Raw genomic sequence first — 23,061 nt, forward strand, 5'->3', positions numbered from 1 at the left:
AATCCTTTAAATATAGTCAAAGTCAGTCACTGAGCTGCACACTTACCCTGCCCAAGTTGGTATGCCAGAAATTGAAAGTATTTTTGCTTCAATGTAAAGAATATTGGACATACAGCTAAACCTCTCTTTAAAAACGTTCACAATAGGGTGGAACTACACAATTAGCTTGCTCTAATCTTGTTTTGGTTCATGGTGAATAAGTAGCAGTCTCAAGACATTACAAATTACAGCAGAGTTATCCTGACACGCCCACTTTTCCCCCACTATGAAATCCCAACAAACACATCCAAACTAATAAGAAGGAAGACAGTCCTAACTTGCCTTGCTGCAGTAAAGTTGAAGCTTGCATCTTTACTTGGCTGCCACTTAGAATCCACCAAGAGACACGAGGAGAGTGAAATAATTGTAGCGTGTAGCGTAAGGAAAAGCAACAGGGCTTTTCCTGCACCCTTCTCTGTCTCTCCACCTGTATTCGACCCTCTTCCACACTTCCTGTCAGTCTGACATCCATCCATCCATCCATCCATCCGGTCGTTCATCTCCCCTTTCTGCCTGCATGCTTGCTACTTGTCTGTCGAAGAACCCTCTCAGGGAGAGTCAGCATTTCAGACCCCGCCCTGAGCTCAGATCACATGACAAGGGTGGAACTCTCTCTCACACACACACACACACACACACACACACACACACACACACACACACACACACACACACACACACACACACACACACACACACACACACACACACACACACACACACACACACACACACACACACACACACACACACACACACACACACACACACACACACACACACACACACACACACACACACACACACACACACACACACACACACACACACAGTCACATGATCCTTCAACAACAGAGCTTTTGTTCCAAGTAACTGGGGCTGCTGGTAGAGATACAGCGCCCTGCCTTGTGCCCTGCCAACACACACAGAGACACAAAGATGACACAACGTGCACATACACCTCAAGCATGACCTTAGGATTTACTTGACATTCACCCTATCTCACACACAAATAAGCAAGTTCCACTATAACTCATGCTCTACATGATATGGTCTTGCACTATTTTTTATTTGTATTTTTTTAATTTATTATATGTGTTGCATTGTTGGAGGATCTCGGGTCAGAATAATTTCATTGTCATTTCTACACTGCAGCTTATGTGCATATGACAATAAAACCTTGAATTTGAATTGTATAAATGATCTGCAGTGTTATAGTGTCTGTTATCGGAATAAGCCGGGAACCGTACCATTTTTTTCTACAAAAACCCAATCTTCTTGCCTTATATGTCAGCATTGAGATGCGTTGTGTGGGGAGAAATGGTAGAAAAATTGTGTTAGATTTACTAGATTGTTTACTCTAACACACACAAAATAATATATATAAAATGGAATTGTGAGAGACATTCAGGAGCATATTATTCAATACAAAATGTTTTTACCTTTGGCCTTTACAATTACATTTGGTGCTGAATATATTAGTCCATGAATTGAAAACCTTATCAACATGAAATGATTTTGTCTTGGATACATTGACAATGGAAACATCCCTACAAGTCCTTTATCAAGCCGAACATGCCTTACGGCTCCTACACACGGCGGTGTGCGTTGTCGCTCACTCGCGGGGGGGCTCCAATCACATGAATCTACCGCCCCAGACACACAAACACGCGGTTTGATTGGCTAGAGCTTGCCCTGGCATATGATTCGATTGGCTGACGCCTCCGTCGAGGCGGCAAAAGTAGAACATTGCTCTACTTTTGCAGCGAGCACCGCGAGAGAAGCTACGCTTTGCTCCCACAATGCAGTTTGGCAAATCGTGACGTTACCCCATTAAAAGTGAATGGGCAGAAGCGTTGAAGCGGCAACGCACGCCACCGTGTGTAGGAGCCGTAATGCAAGCAGGATCAAGCCTCTCAAAAGGGAACATGTTGAAGGGGCTCTGTAACGGCCCGTCCACACAGCGGCGTGCGTTGAAGCTCCAACGCTTCTGCCCATTCACTTTGAATGGGTTGACGTAACGCTTCGCCGAACTGCATTGTGGGGAGCGTAGCTACGCGTTGCTCGCGTCAAAAGTTGAACCATTTTCAACTTTTGAAGCTTCGGCATGGAGGAAGGTGGCAGAGATAGTGGGTGAAACGGGTAGGTTTTCGTCTGTTTGGGGAGTTTATATCCAGTGTACCTCGTTTAAACATTGAATGGACAGCTAGCAGGCATAGGCATTATATATAGATGGAATGTTTTTCGCTTTGTAAGTCGGGGGCGGGAGATTCATGTGATTGGTTGTTGGTCGCGTTGCTCGCGTTGACTCCCCAAGCTTGAGACACGCCCACCGCCAAGCGTCAACGCACGCTGCTGTGTGGACGCTCCGTAAGACTCATTTTTAGGTTTCAAATGTGTATGTTGAATAGGGCTGCTCAATGAGTCCTATTTTAATCGCAATTACGATTTTGGCTTGCAACGATTACGAAAACAACGTAATCGAAATAAAACGATTTTTCTTCTTTTTTTCTTTTTGGGTTTTCCAGTTGAACTATACGTAAAGTTCAGGGTAATCAACTGTTAAAAACATACTGTTCACATTTTTTCAATAAATGGATGTTTTCAAAGTAATGTCTTTCCCATACATTGATTTATTTGTGGCGGGCGCCACAATTAAATATGGTCCGCCACAAATGGATCTCATAAAAAAAAAAATTATATATATTTTTTTGGTGTTCTAATGGATAGTGAGGTGGGCTGATGATCGGAAGGTTGCGAGTTCAAATACTGCCTGGAACGCCACTTGCCCTTGAGTAAGGCAATTAGCCCTCAGTTGCTCCAGGGAGAATGTCCCTGTAATTGGTCATTGTAAGTCGCTTTGGAATAAGGCATCTGCTAAATGCCTAAATTGTAAATTGTAAATTATATTTTTGGGAGAATAAACCCCACAGATCCTCAACTCTGGTGTGTTTCACTCATTAACAACGCAACACAGAGCAACAAGAACGTTGTCTACAGTAGCCATGAACTTGCATGTATTATCTTATTTGAGGGGGGGTGGACGCGTGGACCACTCGAATAGGTTAAGGGGCCTTTGCCTTTTCTTTTTTTGTGCGGTGCCCCCACAAATAGAATCAAATTCTGTGGGAAACACTCATAATGGATAATCGTTTTTAATAAATCGTGATATCAATTATTGACCCAAATAATCGAGATTATGATTTTTGCCATAATCAAGCAGCCCTAATGTTGAATGTTCAAAAAGGTCTTTATTTTTCTCATACTGTGCACCTCTGTTCACCCTCTGTCTGAAACCAGAGCCCAGTCTGCTCTGATTGGCTAGCTATTTTGTTGAAACCCTCTGCAGAATTTCAAAAGGAAATCAACAGTAGTGGACCTGCATGTCCACATGAAAACATGAACATGAGAAAAATGTGTTTTTTTGTTGTTGATAAAAACAACAATGAAGGGAAGTGTATAAATGACCACCCGCCTGCCAATGATTACAGTGCATTCTGCTACACCCAGCCCCTCCCCCTCATATCTCAGTGGTACCACTCCCTTCTCAGAGTCTAGTCTTTTCTCTTCAGGCCTCATAGGATTGAGGCTTATACTGTAGCAGAGCATAGGGCAGAAACCTTCACACAGCTTCATGTGTTGGTTTAACCTGCAGGATATACAGCTGATCAGAAGGCAAGCAGGTCAATCATTAACCAGCACTTCAGTACAGCTCACAAAACAAAATCAAAACTACCTCTAAGGCAAGAAGAGCAGTAACTTAAAAAAACCACTGCCAGGCTATTAGATAAGGCTAATTTACAGCCATTAAAAATAGGTACAATGATAAACATTTAAGGTTTTTTGATAAATCCAACTTAGATTGTGTGTAATAAACACGTACTTGGTTTGATCAGCTGCATTTTGGACATTTTAAAACCATACTTTCTACTTCTATACAGTATGTATATGTTTTACCCACTTTATGTGTTTCTTATTATTCATTTATGTATGCTGCAACGCACTTGGCCATCTGATTTTGATTTATTTAAAATAATAATACAAATTCTACACTTTCTGAATAACCGTAATAATATGCATTTTTTAAGGTAGAATGAGGGGTGTGAATCTTTCTTTTGATAACGCTTCTAACAAGGTTGACAGCAGCACCAATGACCTACTTCCCACCACCTGATACTACATCACACAGCAGGGTTACAATAACATGCACTCATTTCATCCTACAACGCCAATATATGTTCAGTGGGTTGACAGACACCATAGACTGTATATATAAAGGTTGACACCAAGTATGTCAGCTTGTAGTGATGCCACTGACACATACAGATCCTTAATCAAAGCAATGTAAGATCACACAGTTGGCTGGCCGCCTGTTTGCAATGCTTACAAATGAAGAGATATGGAAGACTGTCATTTTGTCAGGCAAACAGTGCAATGATACCTTTGCTCCTCACTACGCTTATCAATGAATTATTAGCCAGCTCTTGCATCATTTACGTCGTTTTATCTATGAACAAACTGTGCCATAAGACACATTGCACGAGCACATCGCATTCGAAAAGCGATAAGAAACAGGACATGAACGTTGACATGAACTTGGCTAATGTTAGCTAGCTCAGTTAGCATTATGACAACAACAAGCTGTCAGAAAACACAACAAACCATGTGGCTAATGCTGGTTAAAGTAAGCTCAGCTCACTTACCGTGTGGCTCTTCTTCGTGCTCCGTGCTGGTAACCAACTTAGTTTAAAGACGGTAACTTGACGTTATCTGGTTGGCTAAAGAGAGTTTGCTGTGTGTGACACCCAGTAACCTCTCCTCCTCCCGGGCGGCTCTGCTCTGATCCCGCGGCTGCTGCTCTCGACTGTCGGGCTGACGAGTCCCGCTGCTAACGGTAACAAAAGCTAATCAAATGTTAGCTGTTTGTATACACAGTGAGGAGCCCGGAGCCTGCGGACAGATGAGTGTATAGTCCTCAGTGCTCTGGTTGTTTCCTGTGGAGAATGCAGCTGGTAGAGGACAGGCTGCTCCTATGTTAATGGAGACGGACTCCGGCTGTCAGTTTACTCCGCTCGTTCAGGCGAATTAACCCCATGACGTCACGCCGTACAGTAAACAGTCCCAGTTCACCAGAATAAACCGAATAAACTCATGCATTTCAGTGTCACTTTTTTATATAAAGTTGAGTCTTTTTCTTTGTTGATAAAACTAAAAGTCCTTAATAAATCCCTGTCCCATTCAGCTATAGAAGAGGATGTATATTGTTTCGTTTGATTAGGAATTCATTTCCTTGCTTTTCTTCCCTTGACAACTAAATACATTTAATAATTGTACTTCCTTTGAATATTTCCATTCAATGCCAGTTTTTACTTCCACTCCACTATATTTATAGAAGGGAATGTATGTGTTTTTACATAGCTTATATTTTAAAATTAAGATTTAAAATGAAAGAACATGATCAACTTTTAAAATGATCCAAGTCTAAAGAAACCAGTCGAACAACAACCAAAACGTTGTTTGTCTACATCTGTGCCACTATTTTGAATGCAGGACTTTATGCTTTTAATGGAATATTTGAACATGAGACTTTTGGTACTTTTACTTAACGACAATTCCTTTCACAAATGATCTCCTTGCAGTTATCTATCTCCATCAAGTGGTCAGTGTACGGACATATCGCAGTGCATTACTATGTTAACATCAATTAACACTAGAAATGGTTGGAAACGTTATTTCGAACTCTCTGTCTGTACAAACACACAGAAAAATGTACATTAAAGTTGACTTTGAGACTTTGAAATAATGGTATGCAGCTAAACTGAGTTACATTTGTTGTCACTTTATTTCACTTTATTTAAAGGGTCTATGTGAGCACATTATCATGACAAAAGGACATCGGAATGAACTAAATACAAATCGGTATAGTAAATGTAGGCTACTGTATTCACATATAGTTAATATATTTACAAAGCTCATCATTCCATCCATCTAACTCTTAAGGTTTGTAGGCATGTTACTTTTAATATTATTAAGTTAAATGGTACAAAATCAATTTGGATCTTTATATATTACACATGTATTGCTGTTGAAGGTAAACGATTGACACCAATATCTTCAATATATATATTTTATATACACACCAACGTATGGTTTTACTACAACTTTAAAAGTAAATATCAGCATTGGTGCCTTATGTATTACAGGTATATTTTCAAGTGTTCTTCTAGGACTGCATGACAATACTTAAGATAGTTCAAGATACATTTGCACTAGGACAAAAATGTGTATCTGATGGCTATTATATCAGCTTGAAGAAAACACATGGGTGTTTTAAATCTCATGGTGCAGTTTGAAGAAAGTGTTAGGTAGATTACAATACATTTACAATAACCCCCTTCCAATCCACTTCCTTCTAAAAAGAAAAGTCTCCATTTAACTAGCATTAAAAGCTTTGCAACAGGGGCCCCTAATGGACATAAAGGGAATAACTCCCCAAATGCTAATATGATCAGAAACAGATGGGTAACATAATACAAATACTTCTGATAACATTTCATAGAGGACACCTTAGCTAGTTAAAACATTGTTTGCTCAGCTCCTGTTTCCATCAGTGGTCCTGGCTCGAGTGTTGTGGAAGGCACGCGTCTGTCTGTCATGACTGGGCTGCCACCACCAACATAGTCTCTGTTGCTGGAACACACAAGCACAACACCAGTTTGTATGGTACACATCAACGCACTCCGTGTAAGAGACTATGTCATTTACCAGCTTGTCGTATAGTTTAAGTTAGTAGAATGGACATGGGCTGCATAGAGTGAAGGGATCAATTACATCAGGGCTTTTTAAACATTTGTTTTACTTTCCAATAAGAGATACATATTTTCTTTTTATCTTAGTTCTTAAAGTCTAATTTTTTCATTTTGAAAACATAAATCTAGTTGTCTGAATTCAGTTCTATAAATTACATTAAAAATGTGGCTTTCTGAGAATATCCTGGAGATGTCCATTCTACTGACTGTCGCTCTACTCTTCTTATAGCTGTGCTGCTTTTTACCTTTTAACTGTACTATTACATCACTGAGCAGCTTTTTACAGTCCAGAAAGACCCCTTTGGTTCTGTGGATACAGGCAGAAATACATGTGGTCAGAGCCAAACACAGGGAAGACTCCGATCGTTTTGTTTTTAAATAATAGTTTATTTTGTATTGTGTAAATGGGACTCTCAACAATTCAAGATGTATTTGAATTAAATTCAATCTAGCAGCATTTACTGAGTAAGTCCCTTACATGTGCACCTCTGAGTAATGGCATGCAATGTGTAATCAAATGATGTAGACATGTTTGAAATGCAAACTCAGTTTCTAATGTTTCTATGTCATTTGGTTTTATGAGGTGGTCTTCATAGACTGCTAATTAAAGCCTTTCAATATAAAGATGTCATCAATAAAGATGTCAGCTTAAAAAAAGGAGACATAGGTTGTAAGTCAACAGAAGAAATTGTCATCCTCCACACTGAATTTATTTTGGGAGGTGTGGGACGTGTTGCCCATTTATTAGAGACTAATCATTACGTTTTTGATCATTGAATGTGATAATGTTTGTTAAACTAACAAATCCATGTCTGCCTTTACATCATTTCCTCAAAACAGGGAAAGGACAGATGTAACTGAAAACCATGTGAAAGATGGTTGAATCTTTTAAGTGTGTGATCAAGCCATGTTAGTAGTCCAGCATTTACAATACCGGACACACTTAAATATAGTTGATTGATTCATTACATTACATTACATGTCATGTCACTTGTTAGAGGCTTTTATCCTAAGCGACTTACATATTCAATCCTGTAGACAATCCCCACAGGAGCAACTTGGGGTGAAGTGTCTTGCCCAGGGACACAACGACATGCTGACTGCAGTGGGGTTCGAACTTGCTACTCCGTGAAAGTTCAGCGCACTAAATTCAGTGCACAATCCCACTGATTTATTATTGGTATTAGTTATACCTGTCTACGGAAGCACTCAAAGGCAATTTAGTCATGTCAAGGGAAGTAGAAAACACACATTAGATCCCAGTTTAAAGATGGATTACCAGAAAAAACGCATTTGCTTTTTAGTCCTTCCGTGCTTATGGATTTTGTGCAATGGTGCTGCCATTTAGTTTCCTTTAATGTGTAGTGTCAGCACAGTGAGAAAGTTCAGAGGGGAACTCTTCCTCACCATACCAACTGCAGGTCTCCCTTGAAAAATAGATCTATGATCTCAAGGGACAATCTGGATAAATAAAGGCTGGAAATACCCTACTTATCATACTCAATTACATAAGTATAATACATGTATTGTCTAACATGTGGATAAATGTATACATTTAAATGTTATGTGTTATTCAAGCCTTTTTTTCCAAAACAGATGGTTGCAAAAGTATTTGTGTTGTTGTAATGCTGATTTCAGCCACAAGGGGCTGAAGTGCACCATGATGTTCTCAATAGGCTTTCAGGTTTTCTAGCCAAAAGAAAGAGGGACGGTAATGTTCCATAACTTGCAAACACACTATTCATGTACCTCGTGTCTGGACATGTAAAGTCACCTGGATGAAAACATAAATTATGTCTGTCCTATTCCTAAATGTTCATGCCAAAAAAGTATGTCACCCCTTTCTCCAACTATTTTAACTGTTGTTACAAAAATAATAAGGATTTCAAAAGATTATCCTGAAAAAGAAAAATAGTGTTTTAATATATTTCTAAAACCATTAAAGAAGGAGAGAAAACAAATTGGTGGAGATCAGAATAATCTTTTCTCACTTGCCTCTCAGTGCTTCCATAGAGAGGGTTTGATTCCATACCATTTCTTTACTTTACTTTAAATACATCGACAAAGCAACAAGTGTAACTATCGTGCTGCAAGATAGACAACACATGTTAGGTATGTGGTGTTCAAAAAACTTCTGACCAGCACTTCATACAGTATGTTATTACCTTGTCCTTCCACCAGGGACACTTCTTCCTTTAGGTCATGTGTAAAATCCACAGCTTCCTCACTGGACAGCTGCTCTCCCGAAGCAGCAGGTGGCGCCACCTCCTCCGCTTCGGAAGGAGCGGAGTGGTAGGAGTGGCAGTGCTCTGCCTCTGGCTCTGGAGCCTCTGAACTGACTGTAGACTCAGCTTCAGCAGCAGGAAGGACCTCCAGGTCCGACCCGGAGGAAGCTGCTGCCAGCTGACTGGTGTCCACCACTGCTGCTGTGTCCTCCTCAGATTCCATCGTCTCCTCTGCTGCTGCTGCTGCCTCCTCCTCCTCCACTGGTGTCTCAGCAGCAGGCGCTGTCTCCTCCTCTGGGGCAGCTTCTGCAGTGGTGGCCTCCTCACTTGGTACAGCTTCTTCCTCAGCTGGAGCCGCATCTTCAGGTGAGGGTTCTGGGGAGGAGACGTCCTCTTCTGGAGCAGCTTCCTCAAATTCAACTTCACTCACCTCCTCCACAACTGCTGCCGGTTCCTCAGCCACCTCCTCCACCATTGGGGCTAAAGCTGCCGGTTCCTCCTCAGCCACCTCCTCCACCATTGGGGCTGAAGCTGCCGGTTCCTCCTCAGCCACCTCCTCCACAACCGCTGCCGGTTCCTCAGCCACCTCCTCCACCATTGGGGCTGAAGCTGCCGGTTCCTCAGCCACTTCCTCCACCGATGGGGCTGATGCTGCCGGTTCCTCAACCACCTCCTCCACCGTGGTTGCTGAAGCTGTAGGTTCCTCAGGCAGAAGCACCTCCTCCTCCTCTGGTGCTTCTACAGGAGCAGGCGTCTCTTCTTGGATCAGCTCCTCAGCAGCAGGAGCTTCAGCATCTTCTGCAGCCTTCAGCTCCTCCTCATTCTCCACAACGGATACCTCTTCAGATATGTCCTCTGGGATTGTCTCAAGGACTTCTTGCTTCACCTCCTCCAGTGTGGCTTCCAAGCTTTGTATGTCCTCCTCTATATTCTGAACAGCCTGCACCAGACGCGTCTCCCCAACAGAAGCCGCTGCGATCTCTACTGAAGAGCTGGCCCAGACCTTCACAGCTGAGAACCGGTCGGGGGGAGACTCTGAAGGAAAGGAAGTAATTGCTTAAATATATGTCCAAACATTCCAACAGCTCTTAGTATTTGAGCCTCATTTGCAGTGAAGTTGTTCTATTATAAATGTATTATCCTTTATTGGAATCCTGATAATACACAGGATTACTGTTGTATGATCTAAACTGACATTTGACTGTGTTCCAGTGCTGTACAATTTCAATTGTGAATGTCAGGGTTCTAATTTACTGAGCAAAAGTAAATGCCGGAATAACCAGTAATTAAAATCACTGTTGCAGACCTTGTGAATGAATGTAAACTGCGAGAAGGCCATTTCAGCACTAATCCTGGTATATGAAGTGCTTGCTGTGTGAGTTCCACTTACCTTGGTCATTTTTCTATCTACAGTCACCAGGTTCAGGGAGTACTCTAGAGGAGACTACCTGCCCAGTTCACACTGCTGTTGTAATCTTTTCTAGACAAAAACAGCACTTCAAACATTTGATATCTTAGTGAATGCATGAAACTCTTTTTGGAGAGAATTGGATTGAAAGACCTCAATTTCAATACAAAAGCCTTAAAAGGGACAGTTCACACAAATCAGATCAGCCCTTTTTAGTTTGACCTGTAGTGCTCTTTATTAATGTAGATTGTTTAGGTGTGAGCTGCAGGGTGTTAGGGATATCTGCTGCAGAAATGTATGCCTTCTCTCAAATAGAATATGGCTAGATGGCACTCGGCTTGTGATGCTCAAAGCACCAAATGATTGCATTTAAAAACTCAGCAGCAATGTCTTAACGGAAATCCGGACCCAGTTAAAATAGATAATCCCAAACTTTGATTTGAGGAGTTTCATGTAACTTGTCAAGTAACAATGCGCATAAAGAATAGTATAATATCTACTCCTGGAGGAGCTCATGATCAAGCCATCGCGATTAATGGCTTCCTCCTCGGCTGAGATATAACTGCAGCCAACTCAGGAAAATGATCCAGAGATGCAAGCAGGGATTTGATAGAAAGTTGTAGTTTCTAGGTGAAGCTCCAAAAAAAGGTTTTAGGATTTCTGGAAAAACACATTGCCGATGAGGTTTTCTCAGCACCATAAACCGATTACTTCCATTATATTAGTCATAAGGTAGACATCTCTGCAACTCGTACAACATTAGATTGATAAATAGCACTATAGGTAAGAGAACAAATATCTACTTTTGATTTTGAGGTGAACCCTTAAAAAGTTGTTGTTCACTAGCCAACATCCCTGAACCGCAAACAACTTCCCATGAGCCCGTCTGTTTTCCTGCTCAGCTACTATAGGACACCCTAAAACAAGCTTAATAATCTAGGATTAGTCCTAACCCGTCTGCAAGGGATTAAACTGTACAATTAAGACCACAAACAAAAAGCCAAATCAAATCTGAAGGCCATTTAAAAAAAGAAAGTTAGAGCTGTATGCATTAAGCTAAGTGCTTGCAGGTTTCTTTTTCCTTAACTTGTCCAGAACTTGCCACATCCATCTGACGGGCTCTTTAGCGAGCTCTGCAAGCACTTCCCTGACATTGCAAATATTTCAGATCAATGCATTACACACAATTTGTAGGCAAATATTTCTGTATTTTGCTTAGCTTTCAGTATGCTGTCTTTTATCCCATGTAGAAATCACAGTGCTTTGCTATGGCTAGTTCTTAAGGGGCTCCATTATGCTCATTTTCATGTGTCTTCTTTGTTTCTACTGTGACATGTTTGCATGCTTTACTGTCCAAGTGTGAGAGACACATTTTGGGATATTAGCCTTTGCAGACCATCAACATGCACTTCAACTTATATAACACACTACAGGAAAGGGAAACCCCCAGGCGCATAGTGAGGACTCTTTAAAATACTTTGAGCAATGTGAATAAACGTGACCCTCAGCACAATCTTAGAGGCACAGGAGCATGAACATGGTACAGGGTTTCTCCAGGAAATTAAGCATTTCTACAGGAAGTGGGCGTTTCTACACCTACAAGATTTATGGGATAAGGGAGATGCCTAAAATAAGCATTGGACAAATACAATTATTATTCTGAACAACTCATTTAACACAAAACATAATGTTAAGCTTAAACAAATAAAACCTACATTGTTTAAACTATACATTTACCGCACAACCATAATATAGTCATTTAAAAAATGCAATAGGGAGACACTCAATTATCATCCAGTGATGTTTTATTCTTTGAATAACTCAACTGTATTAATCACAACTTGCTCAAAAACAGGTGAATTAACTTTCCGCAGTGTTCCCTGAAACAAATTCACATTCAAAGAACAAAGTAGGAGAAGTGAGTTGGCTGGCAAATTATGCGTTTGAATGTGCAAGAAGAAAAATTATCATAATGGGGTAGAAATTAAAGGAGATGTGCAAAAGAATTGAAGAAAACTAGTCAAGTGCTGCAGCCAGGAAAAGAGCAAACCGTTTTTGGTCAAACGCAATGTGAGACTGTCAAAACTAAATTTGCGTCAATTGGGTTTCTCCCGGTTTGCATGATAATCCTTTCATAAGCAATGAGGCATGGGACTTAGCTGTAAGTGAGTAGACCAAGTGCAAATGATGTTGAATGAGACTTACACAATATGTCAAATGGACTACATTCATTCACCATGCGGACATATTTAGATAAAAAGAGGCTGTCCTGTTTTAAGGGCACTTTAGAACACCAATTCACATAAACATAACTCTTTCATATCCCTTAAATCACCTGGTTCAACACTCCCATTAACTGTACATCTTCCAAACCATTAATTGCATTTGCTCTTGTTATTTAAAAACAATTCCTATGGGAAATAGGTATTTCCAAACTGAATCTCAACAGCCTTATGCCAAATGTTCTGGTTTGGGTCAGAAGGTTGGGGTGATGTAAGGGAAGGCAGGCACCTGAAAAACTGGACTGATGAACCTCTGGTCATTTATTGAGCAACTGGAAGAGAAATCTAGTGGTTCATGAGTCCTTTTTTCCCGGGCCAGAGAGGCGGGACACGGCACAACTAACGCGGAGCAACTATGGCACGTCACATCTTTATGCAGCCAACTCTGCAGCAGGGGCGGCCTCAGCCTCGGGGGCCACAGAGCCCGTCTCTGCCTCAGCGGGGGCTTCATCTACTGCTGCCGTACCAGTGCTCTCTGCTGCTGGAGCTTCTTCTGCAACCGGGGCCTCTACTGTGGGGGCTTCTTCTACGGGTGCCTCAGCAGCGGGTGCCTCAGCAGCAGGGGCCTCAGCAGCAGGGGCCTCTGCTGGCGTCTCCTCAGCAGCGGCGACTTCCACAGGAGTCTCGGCCACAACAGGAGCCGCGGCTTCTTCTGCAGCTGCAGGCTCAGCTGCCACCTCGGTCACGACCTCAGAGGCTGCAGTGGGGGCTTCTTCAGGTGCGGCCTCGACGGCAGGTTCTGCGGCGGTCTCTGCCACTGGTTCTGCAGGACCAGGCTCGGCGACGACCTCTGCGACAGCTTCTGTGACGACTTCTGCCACCACCTCTGCAGCTGGAGCCTCCTCCAATGGGGCGGGCTCAGCAGCGGGGGCCGTTACTTCTGCTGCTGGCTCTGCCGAGGGAGCTGCAGATAGAGTGAGAGAAAAGCTATATTTTATAAACACTTCTTCACTTTATTATTGTTATGGGTGTCACCAAAACATTTTTTTGTGTAAAGATCTCTGGATTATTTGCCAAAACAATATTTGGTCATTAGAGTAGATTATAGCTCAAGCACAGCAAGTTCAACTAGGGCTGCTCGAGTAGATCAAAAACAACAACTATGATTTCAGGTCAATATTGAGTTAAAGATTATTTATGAATGCTCACCTTGTAATTATGAAAACATTTCTCATCCAACAAGCCTACTTCAGAACTTCATATATGTAAAAGGAAAGGCACGGTTTGCTCGATTTATAAACATAAAACGTATTCTTTTTAAATGCGTCACGTTTATTCATTAATCCCACCACAACATAATTGAAAAGGAAATAGACGTCAGATTTTTTAAACACTATTGATAAACCCCTTAAAAAATAAGCAAGTGGTTGATGTAATATAAGAGATGCGTCTCAGTAATCCGCTCTAGGTGACTAAGGTCAAATTCTTCCTCCAATCCCCTTAACTTCTTCTGAAGACCCAGCTTAATCTTTCATGGCCCTGGAAACCCAACATATTAGGGAAACAATATTAAAGTATGGCTACATACAGTCTTTAACGATATCGGGCAAAAATGAAATACAAATAAATTAGTTATCCGTCTTGTAGGTATGTTTAGGTCTTAAAAAGCAAAGCGGTGTGTTGTAAGTGAAAGAGAAAGGTAATCCTTAAACCCAACAGGTGATGACCTCACTGAAGGTCTTTTTAAGAAACCATTTAATTTTAGCTCGTACACATCTTAAGGTGGAAAATAGAAGTGTTTATTTAGGGTACTGCTATGTTAATTTAAAATCATAAAAAGATATTGGAATTAAATAACTTATTTTTATCCTCATTTGCCTCTCATGGCTTAAGTAGTCCAAATGCTACAAAAATTGAAATTGTTCAAATGTGGCCAAGGTGAGTTTCTACATACAGCCAAATCACCCAACTAAATGACACTTTAATGACACTCGTGTCAGCACAAGTTGATGTTGATCATAATCATGGATGGAGCGGAACTTTATACTTTGACCAAAAACAAAACATTTCCAGGCTGCATGAACACACCCGGACCATAGAAAGCTTTTCCACATTACAGGATAGTTTGCTGCTCTAGGCGCTGAGCCACTCTATCCAGGCTCGTACCGGCTGAATAGACAAATCAATCTCAGACAGAAATGAAAACAGACAGGCAAGATCAAGCTATTGAGAGTGATCATGCAACCATGTTTGATATGTGGGCGGTGAAGCCAGAACCAACTCGGAAATGCAGCAAGATCTGCCTTATTTTGCCTTCCATATCTCAGAACAGCAGTTCTTAAAGTACTCGGTACATGTTCATTGAGCAAAATTAAACTCCCTTTATCACATTATACGATAGATATTATTGAGTCCAAAGTTTTTTTTTTGTCCTGGGTTATTTCAGTTAATACCACAAGGATACACGTCAATTCCATCCACAGTTGTGTGATTACGCAGTTGGTCATCTTAGTCTAGTCTTTTCAAATTAATTAATTCTTAAGGGTCGATGAAGATTGTCTTTCCAAAAAGGACTCGCTAGATCAGGTCAAAAATGTATCCAATTATTTGCGACTGATCAAATACTTGCAAAACTGATGTACTTTAAGCTTAGTGCCAACAGACTACACTTTTATGGAGAACATCTCTGCGTAATATGATAATGTATTGCAGTAATTCAAGGAGTTTGTTGTAGACTAGTTTCGGAATCCATTAGCTATTAGTTAAATGACAATGAGCCTCTGCAGGCAACTGCCAATATTTTGGGGGTGTAGCCAGCAGATATCTAGAGTACCTTCATTTTTGCACCAGTCATTGTATACTGTCCAATAGCAACTTGAGATATAAGAATGTAGATGAAGTCTAAAACCTGAGTAGATAAGCCAGTTTTCTAAACTAAAGTACACTTGAAGTAATTGTAGTCCAGTGAGGTAATATTGACCAAACGTATCCATGATTGCTTCCGTTGCCAATATCTATTCACGTTGCCTACAAATACTCTATTCATGTGGACATATGTTAATTGGGATTAACTCTAGTCAATTTGAAATGTGACCTGCTTTGACCCGAAGAGACATTTTGAGTTGTATACACTGCTGGAAAGAGGATATTCCTAGCTTTCTAATGATATCAGGATTGTTGTTGTACTCCAAATATTAAGCGAAATATGTCACATTATATAATGTCAAAGAGTCATCATTTTGAGAAAAAGGCCTTCAAAGTTTTCTCTTCTCTGGAATCCATCGATCTGATTGATTATTAGCGGAGCAAATGATCAAAATACTACGGAGGGAAGATATTTTTGTTTGGATTACTGGTCTGGGGGAAGCTCGCGAGTGTGTGTGTGTGTGTGTGTGTGTTTGTGTCTTTTTGCATTTGTGTGTATTGCGTTTGTTTTCCCGGGGAAAACCCTCATGAGAAACACCGGCTGTTGTTATGCCTGCTGTGACGTTACATTACTCCGTTCTCCTCTTGTAATTATGCCGTAACAAGCTTCAAAGTTGTATTTATCATCTGAATTTGCCGAAACAAGTTTAATATTCAAAAAGCCAAGACTTTGTTTAATTGAAATCAGATGAAAACAAACGGTAACAGACCCTGCCGTGTTATTTATGATTACTCTACGCTTACATTCATAATGTCAGCCGGAGGGATGGGGGGCGGCGCTGCGGAAGAGCAGATTGCCTGTCATCTTCCCTTTACAAGCTTAAAGAATGTATTTATCGTGTGAGTTTGGAAATAAAAGTTTCATATTCTCAAAGCCAAGACTTTGTTTGTTTAAAATCCAACAAAACACCCGGACAAATAGTTTTACGCAAATCCACGTTTATTTTGAAATGAGACGTTGCGACTTCGGACTGATTTCGATAGAGCGGGTCACAAATGTACTTATGCATGTTACGAGATATGCATGTTTTTATACAACTTCTTGTAGAACTATTTGGAAATACAACCTAAGGAGGTTGAGTAATGGTAAGGCGTGTGAGTGTTTGTGCACAACTCACCCGTTGCTGTGGATTCAACGCTGACGACTTTTTCCTCAACACCACCATTGACTGTCTTGTAGGCCTGATAGAAAGAGGGCAGATATGCAAGCATTAGATTCCAACAAAGCAAATGATTAAAGCAAAAGCTTAAACTGACATTTTGTCTAACATAAACACAAAAGCTGATATACACTTGTGTTTTGCAAAGAGCCTGCTAGTTGTTGTCTTGGGGCGCAGACTTGTTCTTGTTTACTGTTTGTAGAATGCACAAAGAACGTTCTATGTCCCTTCCATTGTCAGAGTTGTGGTGATGTCTGCTCTACACAGTTTCAGTCTGATGATGCATGTTACTGGCTCTCAGTATACACCAGCCAAGAAACGACAACTTTGGATTGTTGTACCTTGTTTTTTTAAATTTAATTAAATCTTCTATTGTGGTTTGAACTAAGCTTTCAATGTTTGTCAGAATGTGTGACTTCAAATAAAACATGTTTAGGTTCAAGAAGAACTTCAATTGAATACATTGGTATTACTTTTCATTAAATCACGCAGCCACCACTGGAATATGTTGTCTCTCAATGTAATGTACTCTCCTTAGTACACTACCATGTTGTACACTTTAAACACTTGCCGTGTATGACTTGTGTGGTTCAAACTGCACAAGGCTGCTGTGCTCTGCAGAAACTGACACTCGTTGCTGCTAATTAGCAAGCTAAAATTTGCAGTAGCAAATGATTGACTGCAACTTCCGTTGTTAAATGTGAAAAGTGTCCAGCATTCCACACTCAACCTTCTAAATGTTTTGAGTACACCGTACAGATGCCCAGAGTCACATGGATGTTACCTATGCTTGGCATTGGGAAACACATGTATGTTAGAGCATGTATACTTGCTCCTTTAAATAATAAAAAAAAGGTCATACTTAGAAAAGGGACAAAGTTATTACCCTCTAGAAATCACTCAATATTCCTTCAAAATCTTTGAATTACACTCAGCACTGATAATGAGAGGACAGATTTTGAGTGAAACGGCACTTTTAAAAAATAAAAATAAAAATAAAATCACAGCAGAACAACAAAAATGCAGACCAGGCAGTTCGAGTGGAGGAATCTCACAGATACTCACATAGACGACTGCAGCAGTGAGGCCTCCTCCACACAGGACAAAGTATGCCATGTTGCTGGAGCCCCCGGGGACCCCGAAGGCCATGTGTCGCACTGGAGCTGCTGAGAAACACAAGAGGGCAGATGTACAGGGTTAGCTTAGAAACATGATTGGAAGCCAAAAGCAAACATTTTACTTTATATATTAAAGCATCAACCGCAATATTGGATGGAATGCATGAACTTTACCAATAGTTGAACATATAAAGGGCATTTTCTTTTTGTCACTTGATACAAAATGAGCACGTCAAGAAATGATAATCAAAGAGAAACTACAATAAACATGTGGTCGTTATTGAGGCAACTCTGCCATCAGAAGTTGGACTTGGCACAAAGTATAGTGCCTTCTGACAGCGTCAACATGTCCCTATCCCTTAATCCAGTTACACAATACAGCCCTGGTCATTAGAAGAGGAGTTGAAAAGATTTAGCAGCAGCCTGGTTAAACACCAAATTGTCCTTTAAGTTAATTCCACAAAGAAAACACTTCCCGTTTCACAATCTAAAAAAGAAACATTTAATTATCTAAAGGGCTTCAAGTCATGTGGATAAGTCCTTTGACACGCATGTCAAGCGTTACTAAGGATCTGTCAAATGCTTCTTAATAGGCTATTTGTGGTGGTGATTGCTGCAGCCGGTAAAAGATTTGCTTGCATTTTAAAAAGGATTGACAGTGGTGCATGCAGAGAAGGTCGTAAATAAAACCACCCTGCATCCCAAACACTGCCTCAGCCTAATCTCTTTCTACATAGATCTCACACATACAAAGAGTGTACGTGCACACAGCTACAGTACATACATAATCTCAAGCATGATTCACGCCCTCTGTGTGTGCACATGCATGTGGTTTACTCCGCAACACGAGTAGGCCATCTGAAGCAGTGAAAGAACACAATGTACAGCCCAGCACCCTTTTCATCCTTCCCATGTTCCATGTGTGTCAAATCATAACTCTTCCTGTGACTTTCTCAATGACTCCACACATTTACATACAGATAATCATTCCCCTGTTGCAGTCACTATAGCTGGTCAAAGAAGTACAGATGATTTGAATTGGTTTAAACAATTAAAGATTTAGTATTAAAGATGACCTCTGACCTTAATTAAGTTTGAATGATTAATTAAAAAAAGATATATACAGATGTTGGTGTTAGGCAAAAGGTAATCATTTTCTTAGCGCATTACTAATAACTATTAATCGGTTACATTTTCCCTTTAATTAATAGGTCATGGTAACATAATGACGATGTGGAAACAATAGGGACGAGTCGCTCCTCAGAATTACCTACAAAGAATTGATACCCAAATCTGTCGCTTCCCTCGGATAACCGCTGTCGTGGTACCACACATATTGGGGCTTTATGCTATGTCAAACCATCTGCTAAAGCCTGCAACCAGTTAGCTTATCAAATCAAATCAGGTTTTATTTATAAAGCACATTTTAAAACGATTTTTTGTCGAGACCAAAGTGCTGTACATGCAAATAATAAATTACACATTACTACATTCGCAAAGAACAGAAGACAATAAATTACCACAACAAATATAAAAATTCAACACAGGGAATTGTCCGTAGTCATACTCTGCTCGGACTAGAATGCCAGGGAGAAGAAGTGAGTCTTTAGTTTTGTTTTAAAAAACCCTAGAGTCTAGGCCGACCTCATATGGAGGGGCAGAGTGTTCAAGAGCCTGGGACCAGCTGCTGCGAAGGCTCGGTGCCCTCGGGTTTTGAGCCTGGTCTGGGGCACTACCAGCAGTAGCTGGTCAGCAGACCCTAAGGTTCTGGCTGGAGTGTAGCGCTGGAGGAGTTCAGCTATATAGGCAGAGCCAGCCCATTTAGTGCTTTAAAAACAAATAAAAAGGAGTTTAAAATCAATTCGGAACCGAATTGGAAGCCAGTGTAGTGAGGCCAGAATTGGGGTAATGTGGTCACGCTTTTTGTGGCCAGTAAGAAGACGTGCAGCGGCGTTCTACACTAGCTGCAGGCGTCTAATTGAGGCCTGGTCCATACCCACATACAGACCGTTGCAGTAATCCAACCTTGTGGTTACAAAGGCGTTGATAACCCTTTCCAAGTCTTTAAAAGATAAAAAAAAGACTTGGTCTTAGCCAATAGTCGTATTTTTAAAAAAAAGCAGGTTTTAACTACGCTGCTGACCTGTTTATCAAATTTAAAAGTGCTATCGAAAGTCACTCCAAGGTTCTTGACAGAGGGGAGGATGTTTTTTTTTTTAGGGAGCCCAGAGTATCAACTGGGGAGGCTGGAGTCCAAAAAAGATGACCTCAGTCTTACTCTCGTTTAGGTTGAGGAAATGTTGGCTCAGCCAGGATTTGACCTCAGCTTAGCCTAGCATGTAGACTGGAAACGAGGGGGAAACTAGCTAGACTAGCTCTGTGCAAAGACAGAAAAAAAATGAACATACCAGCAACACTAATTATTGTATTTACTTACAAGAAAACAAAACTTTAATAGATAGTTATGGGACAAACAATTTATTGGCAGTGGCGGTTTAAAAAAAAAAAAAAAAAGGATAAAATATACACATGTTAGTTAGCATTAGAAGTTCCCCATGGCAGATATTGCTACCGTTAACCAAAGTTCTCATTTATTTTGTGCCAAGCTAGCATGATTGGTTGCTGGCCCAAGAAACGTATTCCTTGAAATAGGCTACCACTTAAATTAAAAGTGACGATGGATGGAAATCAAGATTGTATTCCTTTCAATAGCATGTCTCTGACTATTGATTCCTCTCATAGATAATGCCAACTCTTTTAATTGATCAGGAATAAATAGTCACAAATAAATCTACAAACAGATACATTAAAACAACTAGAACAAACAAAAACAGAGCTTGACATTGTCCTGTTGTGGATACTGAGCCAATGTAACAGTAAGTCCTCTAATACCGATGACACAGTAGCGTCATGAAGGGTGAAAGCCAAGTACAGGTTATTTATACAGGTAATCAGTTAATCCCTGCAGAGGTTCAAGCCTGTAAGAAAAATGGACACACTCATCAGGCAACAACACACAAGATGGCCGCCATGATGACATGGGTTGACTCCACATGCATGTTGCACCCCTGCTATGGTCTTTCAGCTGACATGTGCTCAGACATGGGGGAGGGGTATGGTTATGCAGACCTGTAGGACAACCAGGTCAAAGTTTGGCCCTGTCAGGCATGAAGTTTTATTTAACTTTTGCACAATTCAGCCATCAAGATACAACCAACTGTTGCCGTTACAATTTATCTTTTGTATGCTATAGCTTTGAGCAGAAATGTGTTTGGTTTTCAAAACAGGAAATTAAAGCAGCAGTTTGACCTCAGGCTAAATTCCACAAGCTCAGATCCCAAAATTAAAGGATTATCTAGGGCAAGGACTCGTGAAAAGAGAAAGTCATGACATTTACATCCTTACATTCTCTTCAATTTAACAGAACCACTTTGAGTGAGGTTTAAAAATACAAATGCATTGGCAAACTAAATGTCCATGTCGATTCAAGTTTTTGAATGCAAAAGGTTATTGGCATTCAATTGTAGTTTTTGGGCGTTTTTTCCCCCCATTCTCATATGCTTTTTAGGAGGGGTTGAACGTATGCATTGCATATAGCTGAACTCCATGTGGCCACTTGAAAAAGTCCTAGGACAACATGTAACCAGGACAAAGAAAAGCTAATAACTCGTTATTCCTTTGCAAACACTTCACTAAATGCTTGATGATTGACTTCATGTTCAAAAAAAAAAAATGTAGTGCACTTGATGCAACTTGGTTATTTAACGTTGAATCACCAAATCATTCTTGTCGTGTGTGGTTCGCTCTTTCATAACCAGAGTGGAAGAACGGTGTGTTCCCAAAGCAGGACACACCTCCTCCCACTGCTGCTCTGCACAATGGAAACCATAACAATGAATAGACCTCTTTGAGACTTTCTACTAAAATTGTCAAGATTTAAAAAAGGAATCCTTACTGCAAATGTAACTTAGTACATTTGTAACTCTTTACATGTATGTTTAACCACGTTTTCAACTGTTTGACTTGGAGACAGTCATTCAGAAAACGTTTAAATAAATCAATTCATTTTAATACAGAAAAGCTGGTAAACGCATCAGACAGGCCTTTAGATTTTACTTCTACACATTTTATAGCAAATCCTGTAAACTCCATTCAGAATGAACATTAAATGACTATCTTGGAGCTACTTACCATTTCTGGATGTTGGTGCGAAAGCCCTCCGTGCCAGCGGCCCGACTCTCTGCAATGCCCGTCTGCAGAACATCTTCTCTCGGCTATTAGCAGCAGGTAAATGAATGCGTGTTCGTGGGTTTCAAGCAGGTTTTAAAGATTATTGAAGCGAGGAGGAGCACTCAGCTCAGCTGCTGTCCAATGCTGATTGCAGAGAGGACACCCCCCTTTCCAAAACCAGGACACTAGCACCCTCCCCCCCCTGCTGGCCACATGGAGATATTGCACCCATGGGTTTGCTGTGAGTTTTGCACAAGCATTCTTTAACCTGTCAATGAATGGGCAAACCGGGCACAGACCCAGTGACACCCCTAGCTTTCATTTACAAAATCACCAAGAATGATACCATGCCTGGCCATAAGACTACACCTGAACTTTTTAAAGAACATCCATAAACATCAATCTGTGCATCTTGCAAATTATTTATCTATAAATCACATTACATTTGCGTGTATATAGACTCTTTTTGCACTATTTCTATTTTTTTTGTATTGACTTGCAGATCTCAAAACATTCTCTATAACAATTGTATTTGTTTTATGTCCTTTATATATTGATGTTGCATTGTTGGAGGAGCCTGTGACTTAAGTTTTTCATTGCCATATCTACACTGTAGCTACTGTGCACATGACAATAAAGCCTCGAAACTTGAAAATGACCACAAACAAACACAACAAGACTAAAAAGAGACCAAAGAACTACAAGGAAGGTAAAAAAGCTGCAAAGAGACAAGACACATACTGTAGACTCAAAACAACTAGAAATAAACACAAAACAACTACGAAGAATCTCAAAAATAAACACAAGACACAACAAAACTACAAAGAGACAAACAACTACAAGGAGACAACAAAGAGTTTTAAAACTACCAAATCAAACAAATCAACTACAAAGAGGCTTAAAATAATCTCGAAGAGATACTAAA

The 23,061-nt window shown here is 40.5% G+C and overlaps 3 protein-coding genes across 6 annotated transcripts in view; all 3 read right to left on the bottom strand.

The window, feature by feature from the left end:
• LOC307016736 (ETS-related transcription factor Elf-2-like) overlaps window positions 1-5,109 on the bottom strand; it is a 36,658-nt gene extending 31,549 nt beyond the window's left edge. Inside the window, exon 1 of one of the 3 annotated variants that reach the window (XM_079646015.1) lies at window positions 4,743-5,109. The gene's annotated coding sequence lies outside the window, so the exon portion shown is untranslated. Of the gene's footprint in view, window positions 1-321; window positions 673-4,742 lie in introns of those variants that run through there. The other 2 variants (XM_079646013.1, XM_079646014.1) reach the window with 2 other exon arrangements.
• Window positions 5,110-5,892: 783 nt separating this feature from the next.
• Window positions 5,893-11,209, bottom strand: LOC307016769 (uncharacterized protein). Of its 2 annotated transcripts, XM_079646085.1 has the most exons (3): window positions 9,014-11,209; window positions 7,094-7,155; window positions 5,893-6,729 (listed from the first exon to the last, which is right to left on the bottom strand). In XM_079646085.1, the coding sequence occupies exons 1-2, from the start codon at window positions 9,669-9,671 to the stop codon at window positions 7,109-7,111; spliced, it is 705 nt and encodes a 234-aa protein (XP_079502211.1). In that variant the 5' UTR covers window positions 9,672-11,209; the 3' UTR covers window positions 5,893-6,729; window positions 7,094-7,108. The 2 variants fall into 2 exon arrangements, with proteins under 2 accessions (XP_079502211.1, XP_079502212.1); XM_079646086.1 differs by lacking the exon at window positions 7,094-7,155 and having other exon boundaries at window positions 9,014-11,208.
• A 1,059-nt stretch (window positions 11,210-12,268) lies between these two features.
• On the bottom strand, window positions 12,269-22,257 carry LOC307026074 (uncharacterized protein). Its single transcript, XM_079661178.1, has 4 exons — window positions 22,098-22,257; window positions 17,854-17,954; window positions 16,747-16,810; window positions 12,269-13,667 (listed from the first exon to the last, which is right to left on the bottom strand). The coding sequence occupies exons 1-4, from the start codon at window positions 22,168-22,170 to the stop codon at window positions 13,135-13,137; spliced, it is 771 nt and encodes a 256-aa protein (XP_079517304.1). The 5' UTR covers window positions 22,171-22,257; the 3' UTR covers window positions 12,269-13,134.
• Window positions 22,258-23,061: the final 804 nt, after the last annotated feature.

Source organism: Notothenia rossii (assembly GCF_949606895.1).
Source record: "Notothenia rossii genome assembly, chromosome: 1".
Taxonomy (NCBI): domain Eukaryota; kingdom Metazoa; phylum Chordata; class Actinopteri; order Perciformes; family Nototheniidae; genus Notothenia; species Notothenia rossii.

Bases quoted from the DNA above. Each gene is read 5' to 3' on its own strand.
- LOC307016769 (XM_079646085.1), bottom strand. From the start codon at position 9,671: ATGGTGGAGGAGGTGGCTGAGGAACCGGCAGCGGTTGTGGAGGAGGTG. The intron at 7,156-9,013 runs GTAATAACATAC...CTGTATCCACAG, and splicing joins GTCCCTGGTGGAAGGACAAG to AACCAAAGGGGTCTTTCTGG.
- LOC307026074 (XM_079661178.1), bottom strand. From the start codon at position 22,170: ATGTTCTGCAGACGGGCATTGCAGAGAGTCGGGCCGCTGGCACGGAGG. The intron at 16,811-17,853 runs GTGAGTATCTGT...TCTTTCTATCAG, and splicing joins TCACTGCTGCAGTCGTCTAT to GCCTACAAGACAGTCAATGG. The intron at 13,668-16,746 runs GTGAGTTGTGCA...CTCTATCTGCAG, and splicing joins CGTTGAATCCACAGCAACGG to CTCCCTCGGCAGAGCCAGCA.